The sequence below is a fragment of the Lipotes vexillifer genome, unplaced genomic scaffold, assembly GCF_000442215.2.
Source record: "Lipotes vexillifer unplaced genomic scaffold, Lipotes_vexillifer_v1.1 scaffold575, whole genome shotgun sequence".
Classification (NCBI taxonomy): Eukaryota; Metazoa; Chordata; class Mammalia; order Artiodactyla; family Lipotidae; genus Lipotes; species Lipotes vexillifer.
In genome coordinates, this window is record NW_006780198.1 from 3,992,994 (window position 1) to 4,008,948 (window position 15,955).

General features: G+C 49.0%; 1 protein-coding gene across 2 annotated transcripts in view; it reads right to left on the minus strand.

Moving 5' to 3' along the window:
* Positions 1 to 15,955, minus strand: part of CTNNBIP1 (catenin beta interacting protein 1) — a 52,283-nt gene that overhangs the window by 13,362 nt on the left and 22,966 nt on the right. The window contains exons 2-4 of one of the 2 annotated variants that reach the window (XM_007453321.1): positions 15,177 to 15,261; positions 3,948 to 4,066; positions 3,278 to 3,368 (exon numbers count right to left, since the gene is read on the minus strand). In XM_007453321.1, coding sequence (XP_007453383.1) covers positions 3,278 to 3,368; positions 3,948 to 4,043 — 187 coding nt within the window. In that variant the 5' untranslated portion in view covers positions 4,044 to 4,066; positions 15,177 to 15,261. Of the gene's footprint in view, positions 1 to 3,277; positions 3,369 to 3,947; positions 4,067 to 4,680; positions 4,787 to 15,176; positions 15,262 to 15,955 lie in introns of those variants that run through there. The other variant, XM_007453320.1, reaches the window with a different exon arrangement.

Below are 15,955 nucleotides of genomic sequence, written 5' to 3' on the forward strand. Positions count from 1 at the left end.
CAGTGAGCAGAGAGAAGCAGAAAATGGGGGAGGTGGGAGAGAGAGAGGGGGGTCTCATGGAAGACAAGGGAGGGAAAGGAGAGCTTCCAGAAGGAGGCTTTCGAGGGTGGTCTTGGAACAGCACAGCCCAGGCAGGTCTACCCACTGTCCAGTGCAGTACTGGGGGGCCTCTGGGGCCCTCTCCTGGAAGCATTTGGTGAGGCGCTATGGTGCAGGCCTGTGCACCAGGGTGTCCAGCACCTACCTGGACCCAGCAGATACTGAACACGTGTTCACCGAGGGAAGAATGGGATGGGGGGTAGCCGGGAGGCGTGGGCTGAGGGATGCCCAGCTTGCTGCTCTCCTACCTGGGTCTGGGGAGGGCAAGCAGTGCTCCCGGTACCAGACCCCTCCAGCCCCAGAGGGGAAGCGTGTGCGGGTCCAAGGTAGTGGGCAGGACCCCGGGACGAATGGCCAAGCGCTGACCCATTGGTGGGGCGGCCTCAGGCCCCCTACTGAGGACAGCTGGAACAGCATAGGTCAGAGTTGCGGGAGCCGGCGGAGCAGCGCACAAGCATTTGCTGAGAGACAGTGCCGCCTAGTGGCAGGAGGCGCTCACACCAGGCTTCTATGGGATGGTCCCGCCCATCACCCCGAATGCTCCTAGGTCTTTCTGGGCCTTTCCTGCTGGGGTCCTGAGCACTGGAAGCAATGATCCAGGGCTCTTGCCACCTGGGTGGCACCTGAGACTCTGACAGCAACATGCCCTGTGGCATCAGCTGAGGTCGGCTCTGCCAACGGGGAAGGTGGGCAGGCTGGAATTTTATCAAAGCCCCATTTGGCCCCATGGTGTGGGCAGAAATGTAGGGTCCTGCTCTCAGGCTTGAACCTCCATAGTGGGAGAGACTGGACTGCTTGCTGTTTTGTTGGCACGAAGAAAATACAGTAAGCCTGTGAGGCTTGTCGCTGGAGGTGACTGTGGGGCGAGGGGCAGACTGAAGGGCAGCCCAGCAGCAGAGAACCATCTCCCCAGAGATTCTCACCCGGCTCCAGGTTCACTCCCAGGAGCCTGCTTCCCGGAGAGAAGTACCCAAGGCCAGCCTGTCTGTCTGTGGACGCCCCACACCCAGGAGGGCCCGGATTCCAGGGCCACGAAATCACACCCACATGCCCACGGCTCACTCCTGACTGCTCAGCAGTTTCAGGCCAGGTGAGGTCACCGTGACTGCCTTAAATAACTCAGCAGAGCTCATTTTTATTTTCAGTTGTTGGTTTAGCTGAGCAAGACAAAAAGAGTTCTCTTAAAAACACTTTTTAAAACTTCCCCTTTAAACAACAAGGTCCTACAGTATAGCACAGAGAACTATATTCAATATCTTATGAGAAACCATAATGGAAAAGAATATTTTAAAAAATAATGTATATATGTGTAAAACTAAATCACTTTGCTGTACCGCAGAAATTAACACAACATTGTAAATCAACTAGACTTCAATTAAAAAAAAATAAAAAGAAAAATAGGAAACCAAAAAAGCCACTCAGAATCTAAAAAAAAACTTCCCTTACTGTAAAAGAAATGTATGCACAATGTTAAAAAAAATTAGTTTTACAAAAAAATGTGTGACTTGGAAAGTCAAAGTCCCTTATGTGGTTCCACCCTCCATCAAAATTTTCTATAAACAACCTGGTAAATATTCTTTCAGCTTCTTTTGCTCTATACACATACATTCGTGCATGGGTGAATATGGGTGGGGGGTGGGGAGTGTATGTGGTGGTGTTTTCTATACTGACATACAGTTCTATAGCTTCTTTTGATTTTTTTCCCATTAACAGCTTTCTACTTAGAGGCATTCTTACCCCTGCAGCTCAAATTCAGGTTAACCCAGTGACCCAGGACCAGGCTGGGAGAAAAGGTGATGCCCCAGGGACTCAGAAGCCTGAGGGTTTCAAGTGAATGTGGTTGGGGAGCACGGGAGAGGGACCCACGCTAAAACCCAGATCAGCCCTGGAGGAGAAAAGACCTCTCCCAGAAGAAATATCCCAGGAAGGGGTCGGGGACAGACTCCACACCCCTTATCTCCTCCCCAGTGGTGGCTGACAGCACAGCTGGCGCAGACAGGCTGCGGCACGAGGGTGGCCCAGGTGAGCGGCTGTCCCCGGGAGCTGCTGGGGCCACGGGAATACCCTGTACATTTCTGCTGACTTGGGCGCACAGGCTGGGTCACACCCAGCGTCAAAGCTCGGGAACCGGGTCCTGCGCCAGGGCAGAGCCCTGCGTGTGACATCCAGGAGAACAAGGGCAGCCTCAGGAAAAGCAGTCCCGTGTGCCAGGTCTGCTCACCTCCCCAGCTTCAGGGATCAGCAAACACGCCCATCAGCACTCTGCTCCTGGGAGCCCGCTCACACCAGACAGGTCACCGGCTGCACGATTCAACAGCCAAGAATTCCAAGCAATTGGAAATTGGTGGTCAGGGTCCTGGGCTACAGGGTCAGGATAAGGCTTCCAGAAAGGGAGAGCCCATTAAGTGCCCAGCAGCTTCCTGAGGCTCCAGGACAGACAGAGACAAACCCAGCTCTGCAATCGGGCTGCAGGTTTGAATCCTGGGCCCCCCAGCAACTGGCTGCAGTGGCTTATTGCTTCGGAACCCCCGTTTCCTTGCCTGCTAAGTAGAAGTAATACAGCTGGCAGCTCGAGCCTGTAGACAATAAACACTCAGTGTTACCCACTACCATCATTACAACTGGCTGCGGGTACTCAAAAGAGAAATAACTCCCTTGGGCACACGGAGACCTCCAGAACCACTGGGGCCACCTTCCTGGGCACAGCCAGGAACACAGCAGCCACCGTGCAGCCCGCCCCTAGAGCAGGCCCCTGCACACAAGGGTGGTTTCCTTGTCCCTGAACAGGGTACTGGGGGGGAGGGGGGCAGGGGGCAGGCAAAGGCTGAAGAAATGCAACCACCAGAGCCTCTGCAGCTATGGGGCCCCCAGACACCTCCATTTCTTTCTCTTCCTCCCCCAGGCCTAGAAAGGGATCCCCCCATTACCTGATTGGGTCCTTGGCTCCCAGCTGGGGAAGGAGAAGGGACCGGCCTGGAGGCTCTGGAGGCTCCGCAGGCTCCATGTCTAGACGCTGCCGCCACCCAGGGCTCAGCTCTGTGGGTAAGGGAGCTGCCGCCCCAAAATCTCTCTCATGGACCACCCATCTGGAAGGGCTGGAGCTACGCTTTCTAAAGGAACCACAACTTGCTGTCGCTGGCCACACGGGCCCTCGACTCACCCTGGTCGATGGACTCACCCTGGTCGATGGAGTGCTGGGGCAGCTGGCTGAGCTGGCTGTTGACCACCCCCGCATAGGTGCGCAGGAACTCCTCCTCGCTGGCCGTCAGCTGCAGGGGCGAGAGTGCTGGGTGAAGGGTGGCCCGCACCCGCTCCCTGGGCCTCTGTTGTTGAGAACTGACCTTCTAGTTCCAGGGTGAGCACCCTCTCCCCTCTGTTCCCACCCCTGAAACTTGGTCCATGGGGCCCACAGGCCTTGGCACTGGGATCAGATCGGGAATGGGGATTCCAGCGTAGGGCAGGCCCTGCTTGGGGAGCCCCTCCCTCTCCTGTTGAGAAGGGCCACTGCACATCTGCTGCCCTCTTGGTGGCTGTCCTGCCCCCCAGTCACCACCGGAAGAGAAGACTCCCGGGAGAGGGGAGGAAAGGAAGGTCAGGGCCTTTAAGACCCTCACCCACTTGGCCCAAACATGGCACAGGGAGTGGGAAGACTGCCCCAGCAGGGCCTGCCGAACTGGACATGCTGGTGCCTGTGCCCGGGAGGCTGAATTAGCCACAGCCAAGCCAGAGGCCTGGCATCCCCTTCCCCAGACCACAGCTGCTACAGAAGGTGGTTACAGCCCCTCTGCCCGCCTGCATCAGGCACCCTCCCTGGGAGGCCTGCTGCTCGATGCCCCGAAGGCACTCACGTTGGAGCCCATCTTCCTCAGCATGAGCAGCACTCGGACCTTCTGCTGAATGTACATCTCCTCCGGACTCTTCCCGGGGGCCCCCTCGCGGTTCATGCCCTGGCCAGCTCTGGGGACTCCTGCAGAGCGAGGAGAAGCAGGCGGCGGGGCAGTGTCAGGACGAGACATACCCGCATACCGGCACGAGTTGTCAGGTCGCCCATGTTGCATCAGGGGCTCGTTTCTGAGAGCCCAGAGTAGGTGGTGAGCTGCCCGTTCCTCCCTCACTCCTGCTGGCCCGACAGCCAGACTGAGCAGGGATCTCCCTGGAGCAGGCGCTGGTGGCCAGCCCCCTCTGTGTGTGGAGCTGTCAGGCCCAGGTGGCTGAGCTGACCCAGGCTTCTGGCCAGCTCTACCTTCCAGCCACCCCTCAGCAAGGCTCCTGCTATGAGCCCAGGAGATGTGCTGCATGAAACCCAAAGTGTCCCCATCTTTCAAAGCCAGCAACTTCCATGAGGAGCAAAGTGACGTGATCAGAGGCAGCCGGATGGGGCCTGTAGCTGGAGAAGCCATGGGATCAGTACCCAGCCCCCAAACACCAAGACAGCTCCCTCTGCAAAAGTCCCTGACGAGTTCAAGAGGCTGCCTCCTGGGCTGGGCTCCAAGGAGTCCCTCGATAGGGACAGCAAGCCCGGGGCTGCGCGCACACACACCTGCCCGGGCTCGCTGCCGCCACCCTCACAAGCCCACCCACCTGTCACAGGGTGGCTCCTGCACGCGGCAGCTGCGTCCAGGTGCAGCAGGGACCCGACCTGCAGAAAGGTCCCAGGAGAGAAGTCCCAGGGTTTCCTCCCTCCAGGAGGAGCTGGGGGGGAGGAAGCCGGGCGTGGAGGGGTTTGGGTTACACACTTGTAACTCCTGGATGAGTCAGAAATAACGCAGCAGCTGGTGGGGGTGGAGCCCTGGCAGCCCTGGTGCCAAGGAGCTGCGCTCAGAGGACCAAGGGAGCTGAGCTTGCGGGCCAAGGACACTCCTCACACCGTCCATCCCTCAGGGGCCAGCAAGCCTTGGACCAGCAGGCTCTCCCAGGTGAAGGGCAGACTCAGAAAGATGCCAGAGCCCTGGGCAGCAGCCTCCCTGGAGGCTCCTGTCAACCGCTCAGTCCCCAGAAGCTAACAGGGGCTCCGGCCCTAAAAGCCTGCACAATAGGGCAAAATGCGTATTGCGTAGCAATGCAGCTGTGCACTCAATGCAGTGCTGTCTACTTACAGGGCCTTCCTTTCCACCACCAAAGCCCAGGCTTCTTCTACTGTCTGCTATCCTGTCACCTCCTCCTGGTTCAGAAAAGGGTCTAACCACTGGTAACCAGGAAGGAGGGGTGAGCTGCCTGCAGAATGACCTCTGGTAAGAGACAGCCAGCCGTCCCCTGGGGCCAGGTGCACGAGTGCAGCGGACAGCCCTCAGTTCCCAGCACAGCTAAGTGGGGAGGCTCGGTTCTGGGGGATCACTCCTCCTCCTGTCCAGCTCTTCTCACTACCTTCCACTCCACCACCCAGCGCAAGTAGCTGGAATGATCTTTTTTTTTTTATTTTTTTAATTTTTTTTATAAGTTGTGTGTGTTGTGTTTTTTTGTAATTTTTAATTTAATTTAATTTATTTTTTTATACAGCAGGTTCTTATTAGTCATCAGTTTTATACACATCAGTATATACCTGTCAATCCCAACCACCCAATTCAGCACACCACCATCCCCACCCCCCTGTGGCTTTTCCCCCTTGGTGTCCATACGTTTGTTCTCTACATCTGTGTCTCAACTTCTGCCCTGTAAACCGGTTCATCTGTACCATTTTTCTAGGTTCCACATACATGCGTTAGTATACGATATTTGTTTTTCTCTTTCTGACTTACTTCACTCTGTATGACAGTCTCTAGATCCATCCACATCTCAACGAATGTCTCAATTTCGTTCCTTTTTATGGCTGAGTAATATTCCATTGTAAATATGTACCACAACTTCTTTTTTTTTTTTTTTTGCGGGACGCGGAAATTGAAATGACTGCCAGGAAGGCATGGAGAAAGCTTCTGCGACAGATGGAGGGATTTCTGAGGCCAGTGGTCCACGGCATGTGGTATCTTCCCAGACTGGGGCACGAACCCATGTCCCCTGCATCGGCAGGCGGACTCTCAACCACTGCGCCACCAGGGAAGCCCACCACAACTTCTTTATCCATTCGTCTGTGGATGGGCATTTAGGTTGCTTCCATGACCTGGCTATTGTAAATAGTGCTGCAGTGAACATTGGGGTGCATGTGTCTTTTTGAATTACGGTTTTCTCTGGGTATATGCCCAGTAGTGGGATTGCTGGATCATATGGTAATTCTAGTTTTAGTTTTTTAAGGAAACTCCACACTGTTCTCCATAGTGGCTGTATCAATTTACATTCCCACCAACAGTGAAAGAGGGTTCCCTTTTCTCCACACCCTCTTCAGCATTTGTTGTTTGTAGATTTTCTGATGATGCCCATTCTAACTGGTGTGAGGTGATACCTCATTGTAGTTTTGATTTGCATTTCTCTAATAATTAGTGATGTTGAGCAGCTTTTCGTGTGCTTCTTGGCCATCTGTATGTCTTCTTTGGAGAAATGTCTATTTAGGTCTTCTGCCCATTTTTGGATTGGGTTGTTTCTTTAATATTGAGCTGCATTAGCTGTTTATATATTTTGGAGATTAATCCTTTGTCCGTTGATTCGTTTGCAAATATTTTCTCCCATTCTGAGGGTTGTTTTTTCATCTTGTTTATGGTTTCCTTTGCTGTGCAAAAGCTTTGAAGTTTCGTTAGGTCCCATGTGTTTATCTTTGTTTTTATTTCCATTACTCTAGGAGGTGGATCAAAAAAGATCTTGCTGTGATTTATGTCAAAGAGTGTTCTTCTTATGTTTTCCTCTAAGAGTTTTATAGTGTCTGGTCTTACATTTAGGTCACAAACCCATTTTGAGTTTATTTTTGTGTATGGATTAGGGAGTGTCCTAATTTCATTCTTTTACATGTAGCTGTCCAGTTTTCCCAGCACCACTTATTGAAGTGACTGTCTTTTCTCCATTGTATATATATCCTTGCCTCCTTTGTCATATATTAGTTGACCATAGGTGCGTGGGTTTATCTCTGGGCTTTCTGTCTTGTTCCATTGATCTATATTTCTGTTTTTGTGCCAGTACCATATTGTCTTGATTACTGTAGCTTTGTAGTATAGTCTGAAGTCAGAGAGTCTGATTCCTCCAGCTCCGTGTTTTGCCCTCAAGACTGCTTTGGCTATTTGGGGTCTTTTGTGTTTCCATTCAAATTTTAAGATTTTTTGTTCTAGTTCTGTAAAAAATGCCATTGGTAGTTTGATAGGGATTACACTGAATCTGTAGATTGCTTTGGGTAGTAGAGTTATTTTCACAATATTGATTCTTCCAATCCAAGAACATGGTATATCTCTCCATCTGTTGGTATCATCTTTAATTTCTTTCATCAGTGTCTTAGAGTTTTCTGCATACAGGTTTTTTGTCTCCCTAGGTAGGTTTATTCCTAGGTATTTTATTCTTTTTGTTGCAATGGTAAATGGGAGTGTTTCCTTAATTTCTCTTTCAGACTTTTCATCATTAGTGCATAGGAATGCAAGAGATTTCTGTGCATTAATTTTGTATCCTGCAACTTTACCAAATTCATTGATTAGCTCTAGTAGTTTTCTGGTGGCATTTTAAGGATTCTCTATGTACAGTATCATGTCATCTGCAAACAGTGACAGTTTTATTTCTTCTTTTCCAATTTGTATTCCTTTTATTTCTTTTTCTTCTCTGATTGCCATGGCTAGGACTTCCAAAGCTATGTTGAATAAGAGTGGTGAGAGTGAACATAGTCTTGTTCCTGATCTTAGAGGAAATGCTTTCAGTTTTTCACCATTGAGAACGATATTTGCTCTGAGTTTGTCATATATGGCCTTTATTATGTTGAGGTAGGTTCCCTCTATGCCTACTTTCTGGAGAGTTTTTATCATAAACGGGTGTTGAATTTTGTCAAAAGCTTTTTCTGCATCTATTGAAATGATCGTATGGTTTTTGTTTTTCAATTTGTTAATATGGTGTATCACATTGATTGATTTGTGTATATTGAAGAATCCTTGCATCCCTGGGATAAATCCCACTTGATCATGGTGTATGATCCTTTTAATGTATTGTTGGATTCTGTTTGCTAGTATTTTGTTGAGGATTTTTGCATCTATATTCATCAGTGATACTGGTCTGTAATTTTCTTTTTTTGTAGTATCTTTGTCTGGTTTTGGTAACAGGGTAATGATGGCCTCATAGAACGAGTTTGGGAGTGTTCCATCCTCTGCAATTTTTTGGAAGAGTTTGAGAAGGATGGGTGTTAGCTCTTCTCTAAATGTTTGACAGAATTCACCTGTGAAGCCATCTGGTCATGGCTTTGTTTGTTGGAAGATTTTTAATAACAGTTTGTTGGAAGATTTTTAATCACAGTTTGTTGGAAGATTTTTAATCACAGTTTCAATTTCATTACTTGTGATCGGTCTGTTCATATTTTCTGTTTCTTCCTGGTTCAGTCTTGGACAGTTATACCTTTCTAAGAATTTGTCCATTTCTTCCAGGTTGTCCGATTTATTGGCATAGAGTTGCCTGTAGCAGTCTCTTAGGATGCTTTGTATTTCTGCGGTGTCTGTTGTAACTTCTCCTTTTTCATTTCTAATTTTAGTTGATTTGAGTCCTCTCCCTCTTTTTCTTTTCTATAAATTTATTTATTTTATTTATTTATTTTTGGTTATGTTGGGTCTTCATTGCTGCACGCAGGCTTTCTCTAGTTGTGGCGAGCGGGGGCTACTCTTTGTTGTGGTGTGTGGGCTTCTCATTGCGGTGGCTTCTCTTGTTGCGGAGCATGGGCTCTAGGTGCCTGGGCTTCCGTAGTTGTGGCACGCAGGCTCAGTAGTTGTGGCTCGTGGGTTCTAGAGCGCAGGCTCAGTAGTTGTGGTGCACAGGCTTAGTTGCTCTGCGGCATGTGGGATCTTCCCGGACCAGGGCACAGACCTGCATCCCCTGCACTGGCAAGTGGATTCTTAACCACTGCGCCGCCAGGGAAGCCCCCTCTTTTTCTTGATGAGTCTGGCTAATGGTGTGTCAATTTTGTTTATCTTCTCAAAGAACCAGCTTTTAGTTTTATTGATCTTTGCTACTGTTTTCTTTGTTTCTATTTCATTTATTTCTGCTCTGATCTTTATGATTTCTTTCCTTCTGCTAACTTTGGGTTTTGTTTGTTCTTCTTTCTCTAGTTCCTTTAGGTGTAAGGTTAGATTGTTTATTTGAGAGTTTTCTTGTTTATTGAGGTAGGCTTGTACAGCTATAAACTTCCCTTTTAGAACTGCTTTTGCTGCATCCCATCGGTTTTGGATCGTCATGTTTTCACTGTCATTTGTCTCTAGGTATTTTTTTATTTCCTCTTTGATTTCTTCAGTGATTCTCTTGGTTACTTAGTAATGTATTGTTTACTTCCATGTGTTTATGATTTTTACATTTTTTTCCCCTGTAATTCATGTCTAATCTCATAGCATTGTGGTCAGAAAAGATGCTTGATATGATTTCAATTTTCTTAAATTTACTGAGGCTTGATTTGTGACCCAAGATGTGATCCTGGAGAATGCTCCGTGTGCACTTGAGAAGAAAGTGTAATCTGCTGTTTTTGGATGGAATGTCCTATAAATATCAATTAAATCTATCTGGTCTATTGTGTCATTTAAAGATTGTTCCCTTATTTATTTTCATTTTGGATGATCTGCCCATTGGTGTAAGTGAGGTGTTAAAATCCCCCACTATTATTGTGTTACTGTTGATTTTCTCTTTTATAGCTGTTAGCAGTTGCCTTATGTATTGAGGTGCTCCTATGTTGGGTGCATATATATTTATAATTGTTATATCTTCTTCTTGGATTGATCCCTTGATCATTATGTAGTGTCCTTCCTTGTCTCTTGTAAGCTTCTTTATTTTAAAGTCTAATTTATCTGATATGAGTATTGCTACTCCAGCTTTCTTTTGATTTGCATTTGCATGGAATATCTTTTGCCATCCCCTCACTTTCAGTCTGTATGTGTCCCTAGGTCTGAAGTGGGTCTCTTGTAGACAGCATATATATGGGTCTTGTTTTTGTATCCATTCAGCCAATCTGTGTCTTTTGGTGGGAGCATTTAGTCCATTTACATTTAAGGTAATTATCGATATGTATGTTCCTATTCCCATTTTCTAAATTGTTTTGGGTTCGTTATTATAGGACTTTTCCTTCTCTTGTGTTTTTGTCTAGAGAAGTTCCTTTAGCACCGGCAGGCGGACCCCTAACCACTGTGCCACCAGGGAAGCCCTGGGTCTTGTTTTTGTATACATTCAGCGAGCCTGATTTGCTCCTTGTCTTTTGGTTGGAGCATTTAATCCATTCACATTTAAGGTAATTATCGATATGTATGTTCCTATGACCATTGTCTTAACTGTTTTGGGTTTGTTTTTGTAGGTCCTTTTCTTCTCTTGTGTTTCCCACTTAGAGAAGTTCCTTTAGCATTTGCTGTAGAGCTGGTTTGGTGGTGCTGAATTCTCTTAGCTTTTGCTTGTCTGTAAAGCTTTTGATTTCTCCATCGAAACTGAATGAGATCCTTGCCAGGTACAGTTATCTTGGTTGTAGGTTCTTCCCTTTCGTCACTTTAAGTATATCATGCCGCTCCCTTCTGGCTTGTAGAGTTTCTGCTGAGAAGTCAGCTGTTAACCTTATGGGAGTTCCCTTGTATGTTATTTGTCGTTTATCCCTTGCTGCTTTCAATAATTTTTCTTTGTGTTTAATTTTTGCCAATTTGATTACTATGTGTCTCAGCGTGTTTCTCCTTGGGTTTATCCTGTCTGGGACTTGTTGCACTTCCTGGACTTGGGTGGCTATTTCCTTTCCCATGTTAGGGAAGTTTTTGACTATAATCTCTTGAAATATTTTCTGTGGTCATTTCTCTCTCTCTTCTCCTTCTGGGACCCCTATAATGTGAATGTTGTTGCGTTTAATGTTGTCCCAGAGGTCTCTTAGGCTGTCTTCATTTCTTTTCATTCTTTTTTGTTTATTCTGTTCCACAGCAGTGAATTCCACCATTCTGTCTTCCAGGTCACTTATCCGTTCTTCTGCCTCAGTTATTCTGCTATTGACTCCTTCTAGTGTAGTTTTCATTTCAGATATTGTATTGTTCATCTCTGTTTGTTTGTTCTTTAATTTTTCTAGGTCTTTGTTAAACATTTCTTGCATCTTCTCGATCTTTGCCTCCATTCTTTTTCCGAGGTCCTGGATCATCTTCACTATCATTATTCTGAATTCTTTTTCTGGAAGGTTGCCTATCTCCACTTCATTTAGTTGTTTTTCTAGGGTTTTATCTTGTTCCTTCATCTGGTATATAGCCCTCTGCCTTTTCATCTTGTCTGCCTTTCTGTGAATGTGGTTTTTGTTCCACAGGCTGCAGGATTGTAGTTCTTCTTGCTTCTGCCGTCTGCCCTCTGGTGGATGAGGCTACCTAACTGGAATGATCTTTTTTTTTTTCCTTGCGTTATGCGGGCCTCTCACTGTTGTGGCCTCTCCCATTTGCGGAGCACAGGCTCCGGACGCGCAGGCTCAGCGGCCATGGCTCACGGGCCCAGCCGCTCCGCGGCATGTGGGATCCTCCCGAAACGGGGCACGAACCCGCGTCTCCTGCATCGGCAGGCGGACTCTCAAGCACTGCGCCACCAGGGAAGCCCTGGAATGATCTTTTTAAAAGCCAGAACGGATGACATTTCTCCCCACTCCAACCTACCCCAGGATACGCTTCACGCCCTTGCCAGGACCGCACATGGCCGGCCCTGCCTCTCCCTCCCACTCCTCCCCTCTGTCTCGCTGGCCCCCAGTCTGTTTCTAGGACCTGCCAAAAAGCTCCTCCCCAGCAGCCTTTGCACTGGGGTCCCCAAGCTGGAACTGGCTTCTTTTCCGCTCGCTTAGATGCCTTCCTGGGGAGCCTTTCCTGACTGCATGACTGCAGTAGGTCGTGCACCCCACCAGGCCCTCTTGGGCACTCGGTCCCATCACATCCCAGTTTCTTTTTCTTTTGTTTTTTTTTTTTAGGCCACACCATGCGGCATGCAGATCTTAGTTCCCCGACCAGGGACTGAACCCGTGCCCCCTGCATTGGGAGCATGGAATCTTAACCACTGGACCACCAGGGAAGTCCCTCGTCTGCTTCCTAGAGCACCTGCCGGGGTGCACGCTCACTGTCTTCCTGCACCTGCTGCAGGGCCGGGGCCGGGGCTGCTTCGTTTGCCCCGTCTTCCTTCAGCCCTGGCCCAGTTGGCTGAAGACAGAACCCAGACAGCCTGTGGGGTCTGGGCTTCCACCCCCTACCATCTCCACATCACTTACAGTCAAATACAAGTCCCTAATCCAGTCTCCATAACCAAATTTAGCTTTTCCAAAGACTCTCATTCCTGAGTATTTTGTGTGCCTTGGGCTGTCGTGTTCTCCGAGGTCATCTGAAATGCTCCATGAAGACTTCAAATTGGGAATTAGGGCTTCCAGGGGTAAATGTCTTCTGATTCTGTCCTGTGTCCAAGGGCTAACGGTCAGTTGGCCCTCTCCTTGTGGAAGTCAAGGGACTGGCCACTAGGTGTCGCCACACACAAAAGAACCAGAGCTCCAGGGCCACACCCACCCGCTCCCCTACGTCTGTGCTACTGCCCCCTCACCCCCCACCCCCTCGGCCCCCAACACAAGCCCCCCAAAGGCCCTTCTGGTTCAAGGCTTCATAGTGGTCCTACTGTCACAAACCACCCCCCAGTCCTGGGTGCCAGAGCAAGCTCTATCCCCCCATTTAGGGGCCAGCTCTACCCAGGCAAGGATATGTCTCTGGTTTTGCTGTGCGTCCCAGGACCTCGGGACGCTGGCTTCACAGAGGTTGAGAGCCCCTTCCTCACTGTCCTTTCCTGACCAGCCAAGCTTCCTCCAACAGGAGTATGAGGGATCAGAACCCACAGGAGTGTGTGTGGGTGCCCGTCTCAATCATTTTACACGGGGTCTATTTCACAGAACTTTGCTCCTCCCAACAATCCTAGCCTTGGCGTCACGTACAGACCGGTTCTGTTCCACTGTAGCTCCACTATCCCCGGGGACCCACCACACTCACACTGTGATTACCAGGGGGCCTCACACACCCAGCCGTGGGCCTGGGGTGTCGTTGGTGCCTGAATGGGTCTTCGGGGCCAGGTCACTCCCTGCTCACACTTCCCTGGCAGAGACCAGTTCTTAAACTGTTACTCCTTGCCTTGGAGTCCTTCCTAAAAATTCTGGTCTTCTAGGATTCTTCGAGCTCTAGTTTGAGCTGACTCCACCCTGCTGCCTGACAGAACACCCAGGCATGGGTCAGGGCCGACTGCGGCGTGAACACGTGTTCCTGCCCTCCACACTCCAATCCTGATGGACGAGAACACTGGGACCTGTTTACATAATTCCGTCCCAAACAGAAGCTGCATCAAGGGTGCCAATGTGAAGGAAATAATTGAAGAGAATCAATCACAATCAACCCAAACAACAACGACCTTTCAGTCGCTGGTATGCTGCAAGTGTATTACAGTGTGTTTGAGTTTGGTGCCTATCCAAGCAAACATGTGGTTAAGTTTTCATCACAGTTTTGACACACATCAGATTAACTTCACTTGAGAATTCTTATACTTCCCTGTAGGGATCAAGAACTGGTCTCCACTAAAATGTGTTTAAATTACCTAAGTCCAAACTGCAAAGAATTTGGACACAATAATTATTCATTCAGTCCTCAGCTGTGAGAGCTGAAGGTACGGTAACGCTGCTTCTCAGTTATGGTCTCCTGGCGACCCCAAAAACACACCACCGCCTAAGATGGTGGAGCTTCCATCCTAAATCTTAAGAAAATCCCTCAGTGTTAACTGCCCAAGTCAGAGACAGACCTGCTCCCTCTCTTAAGATATAACATTCTGGAAGCTAAACAGGGAAAGGCATACATGAGCCAAAAAATAGAAAATGGAAAGAAACAGGCAACTATCAACTATGCAAATGAAAGTCGAGGGGAGAGGCTTGTGGCTAAGTGGATGTTGTGTCACAAATATCCACGGCTTACGCGAAAGTGGGCGTGATTCCAGAAAATTACTGATTGGGACAAATGCACTTCAGAGAAACTGAGTTCCATACATTCACTGCAGACACACAGATGCATTCACCCCCACACACACACCTTCCTGTGGTTCTGAGCCTGCATCTCTGTTGAAGGAAGGTTGGTAGGTAAAAGACAGTCAGGAAGGGGTTCCTAACCACTGGGAAGGATGCTTACAAAGCGACAAATGTGGCTCGTGGCCTGGGAGGCCGCACTGCATTTTCTGGGAGGCACAGAGGTCGTCCGTAAGATACCATGTTCCTGCCCAGAGATTAGAGGGACCTAATCTCTATGCACATGAGCTCCAGCTTGGAAACAGCTGATCTCACTTTGGAACTGGGAGGTAGAGCAGGAAAGACCCAGAGAGCAGGACATGCAGAAGTCAGACCCGTTCTAATAAACGACTTTGAAAAGCTGGCCTCCCTCTGACAGGCGGGGGGCTGCGGGGGGCACCCAAATACAAACACAGCCACCTGCACTCCTTTTTATTTATAAACTTAAAGCTAATGCTGTTTAACACCCACACTTATGTAAATTGGAATATACCTTTATACCCAGGGTGGTCTACCACCTGCTTGTAAATGCTGCCTGACCTCAGGCTCGGCCAGACAACAGGGGGCGCCTATAGGTACACAAGCCACCTCTCCCCCATGGGTCCCAGCACTTGACTTTTGTCCATTTAAAAAAAAAATGTGATATACTTTAGATGTTCATGTTTTAAAATGTACATTTTCATCTGTACAATGTTTACATTGCATGAAAATACTATGCCATATAACTGTGTGACTCACAGAGCTTATATAAAATATTAATTCAGACCTTACACATCTTAACAGTCTAAAAGACATCAGCAGAACCACAACGCTCACTGTTAAGAACCCACACAGCTGAAGCAATGAGCATTATCAGGGACGATGAAGAAAGGATATGAGATGTGCTAGCTTCACGGTCAGTCCTAGAGCCAGTACCCAAGGCCCTCTCCTCAACGCCATTCTATGGCCACTCTACCAGACGTCCTTCCCCTGGGGTCCTTACCTGCTTCTGGAAATCACCTTCAGGAAAACAGGTGCTCAACTGTGACGGGCAGGTTGTGACCGGGGAGAAGGAGGAAGGTGCGGCCCTGTGGGAAAACACAGAACCCAGGTCACGGGAGGAGCCAGGAGGAGCCACGGCCAGTGCTGTGGGATAAAGGCGGATGGCGGGAAGCTTGTGGCCAAGGGCCCTGCACGGTCTAGAAATATCTGTATGTCTGGCCAGCCCAGAAACTTGCACCAGCACCCTGGGATAAGGTGCTAACTGCAGCTATGCACTGTCATTTCCAGCCAAAGCAGGTCACCACACACCCTCCTCCCCTTGGGTCAGTCACCGAGGCCGAGTGAGAGCCGTGCTGGGAGATGTCGAGGACCAGAGTGAATCACTCCCGGGCAGCTGATGGGCAAGTCCTGCACCTGCCCGAGAAGGCGTCCCACCCACTAAACAACATGACAAGCCAGGCGCAGCTACCTCAGCGCTCCGCCCACTTTGTGCTCAGACTTGCATGGTGTCTGTGTGCCTGGGGAACATCTGTAGTTGTATATGGAAACATAAGTTTACACACACACACACACACACACAACCACAGATTCAGATAATTTAAAACCTACTAGTCTGGCCACAGGTCTGCTTGCCCCAAACACACCTCTTCTAGGAATCAGAGAACATTCTCTTCTCTTCTTTGGCCTTCCACACACACCCTCATCGTCTGGGTCCTCTGCAGGTTGACCGGGCAGGAGGGAGGCTGCTAATGGTGGGTGGAGGTGCAGGCGGGGGGGCGG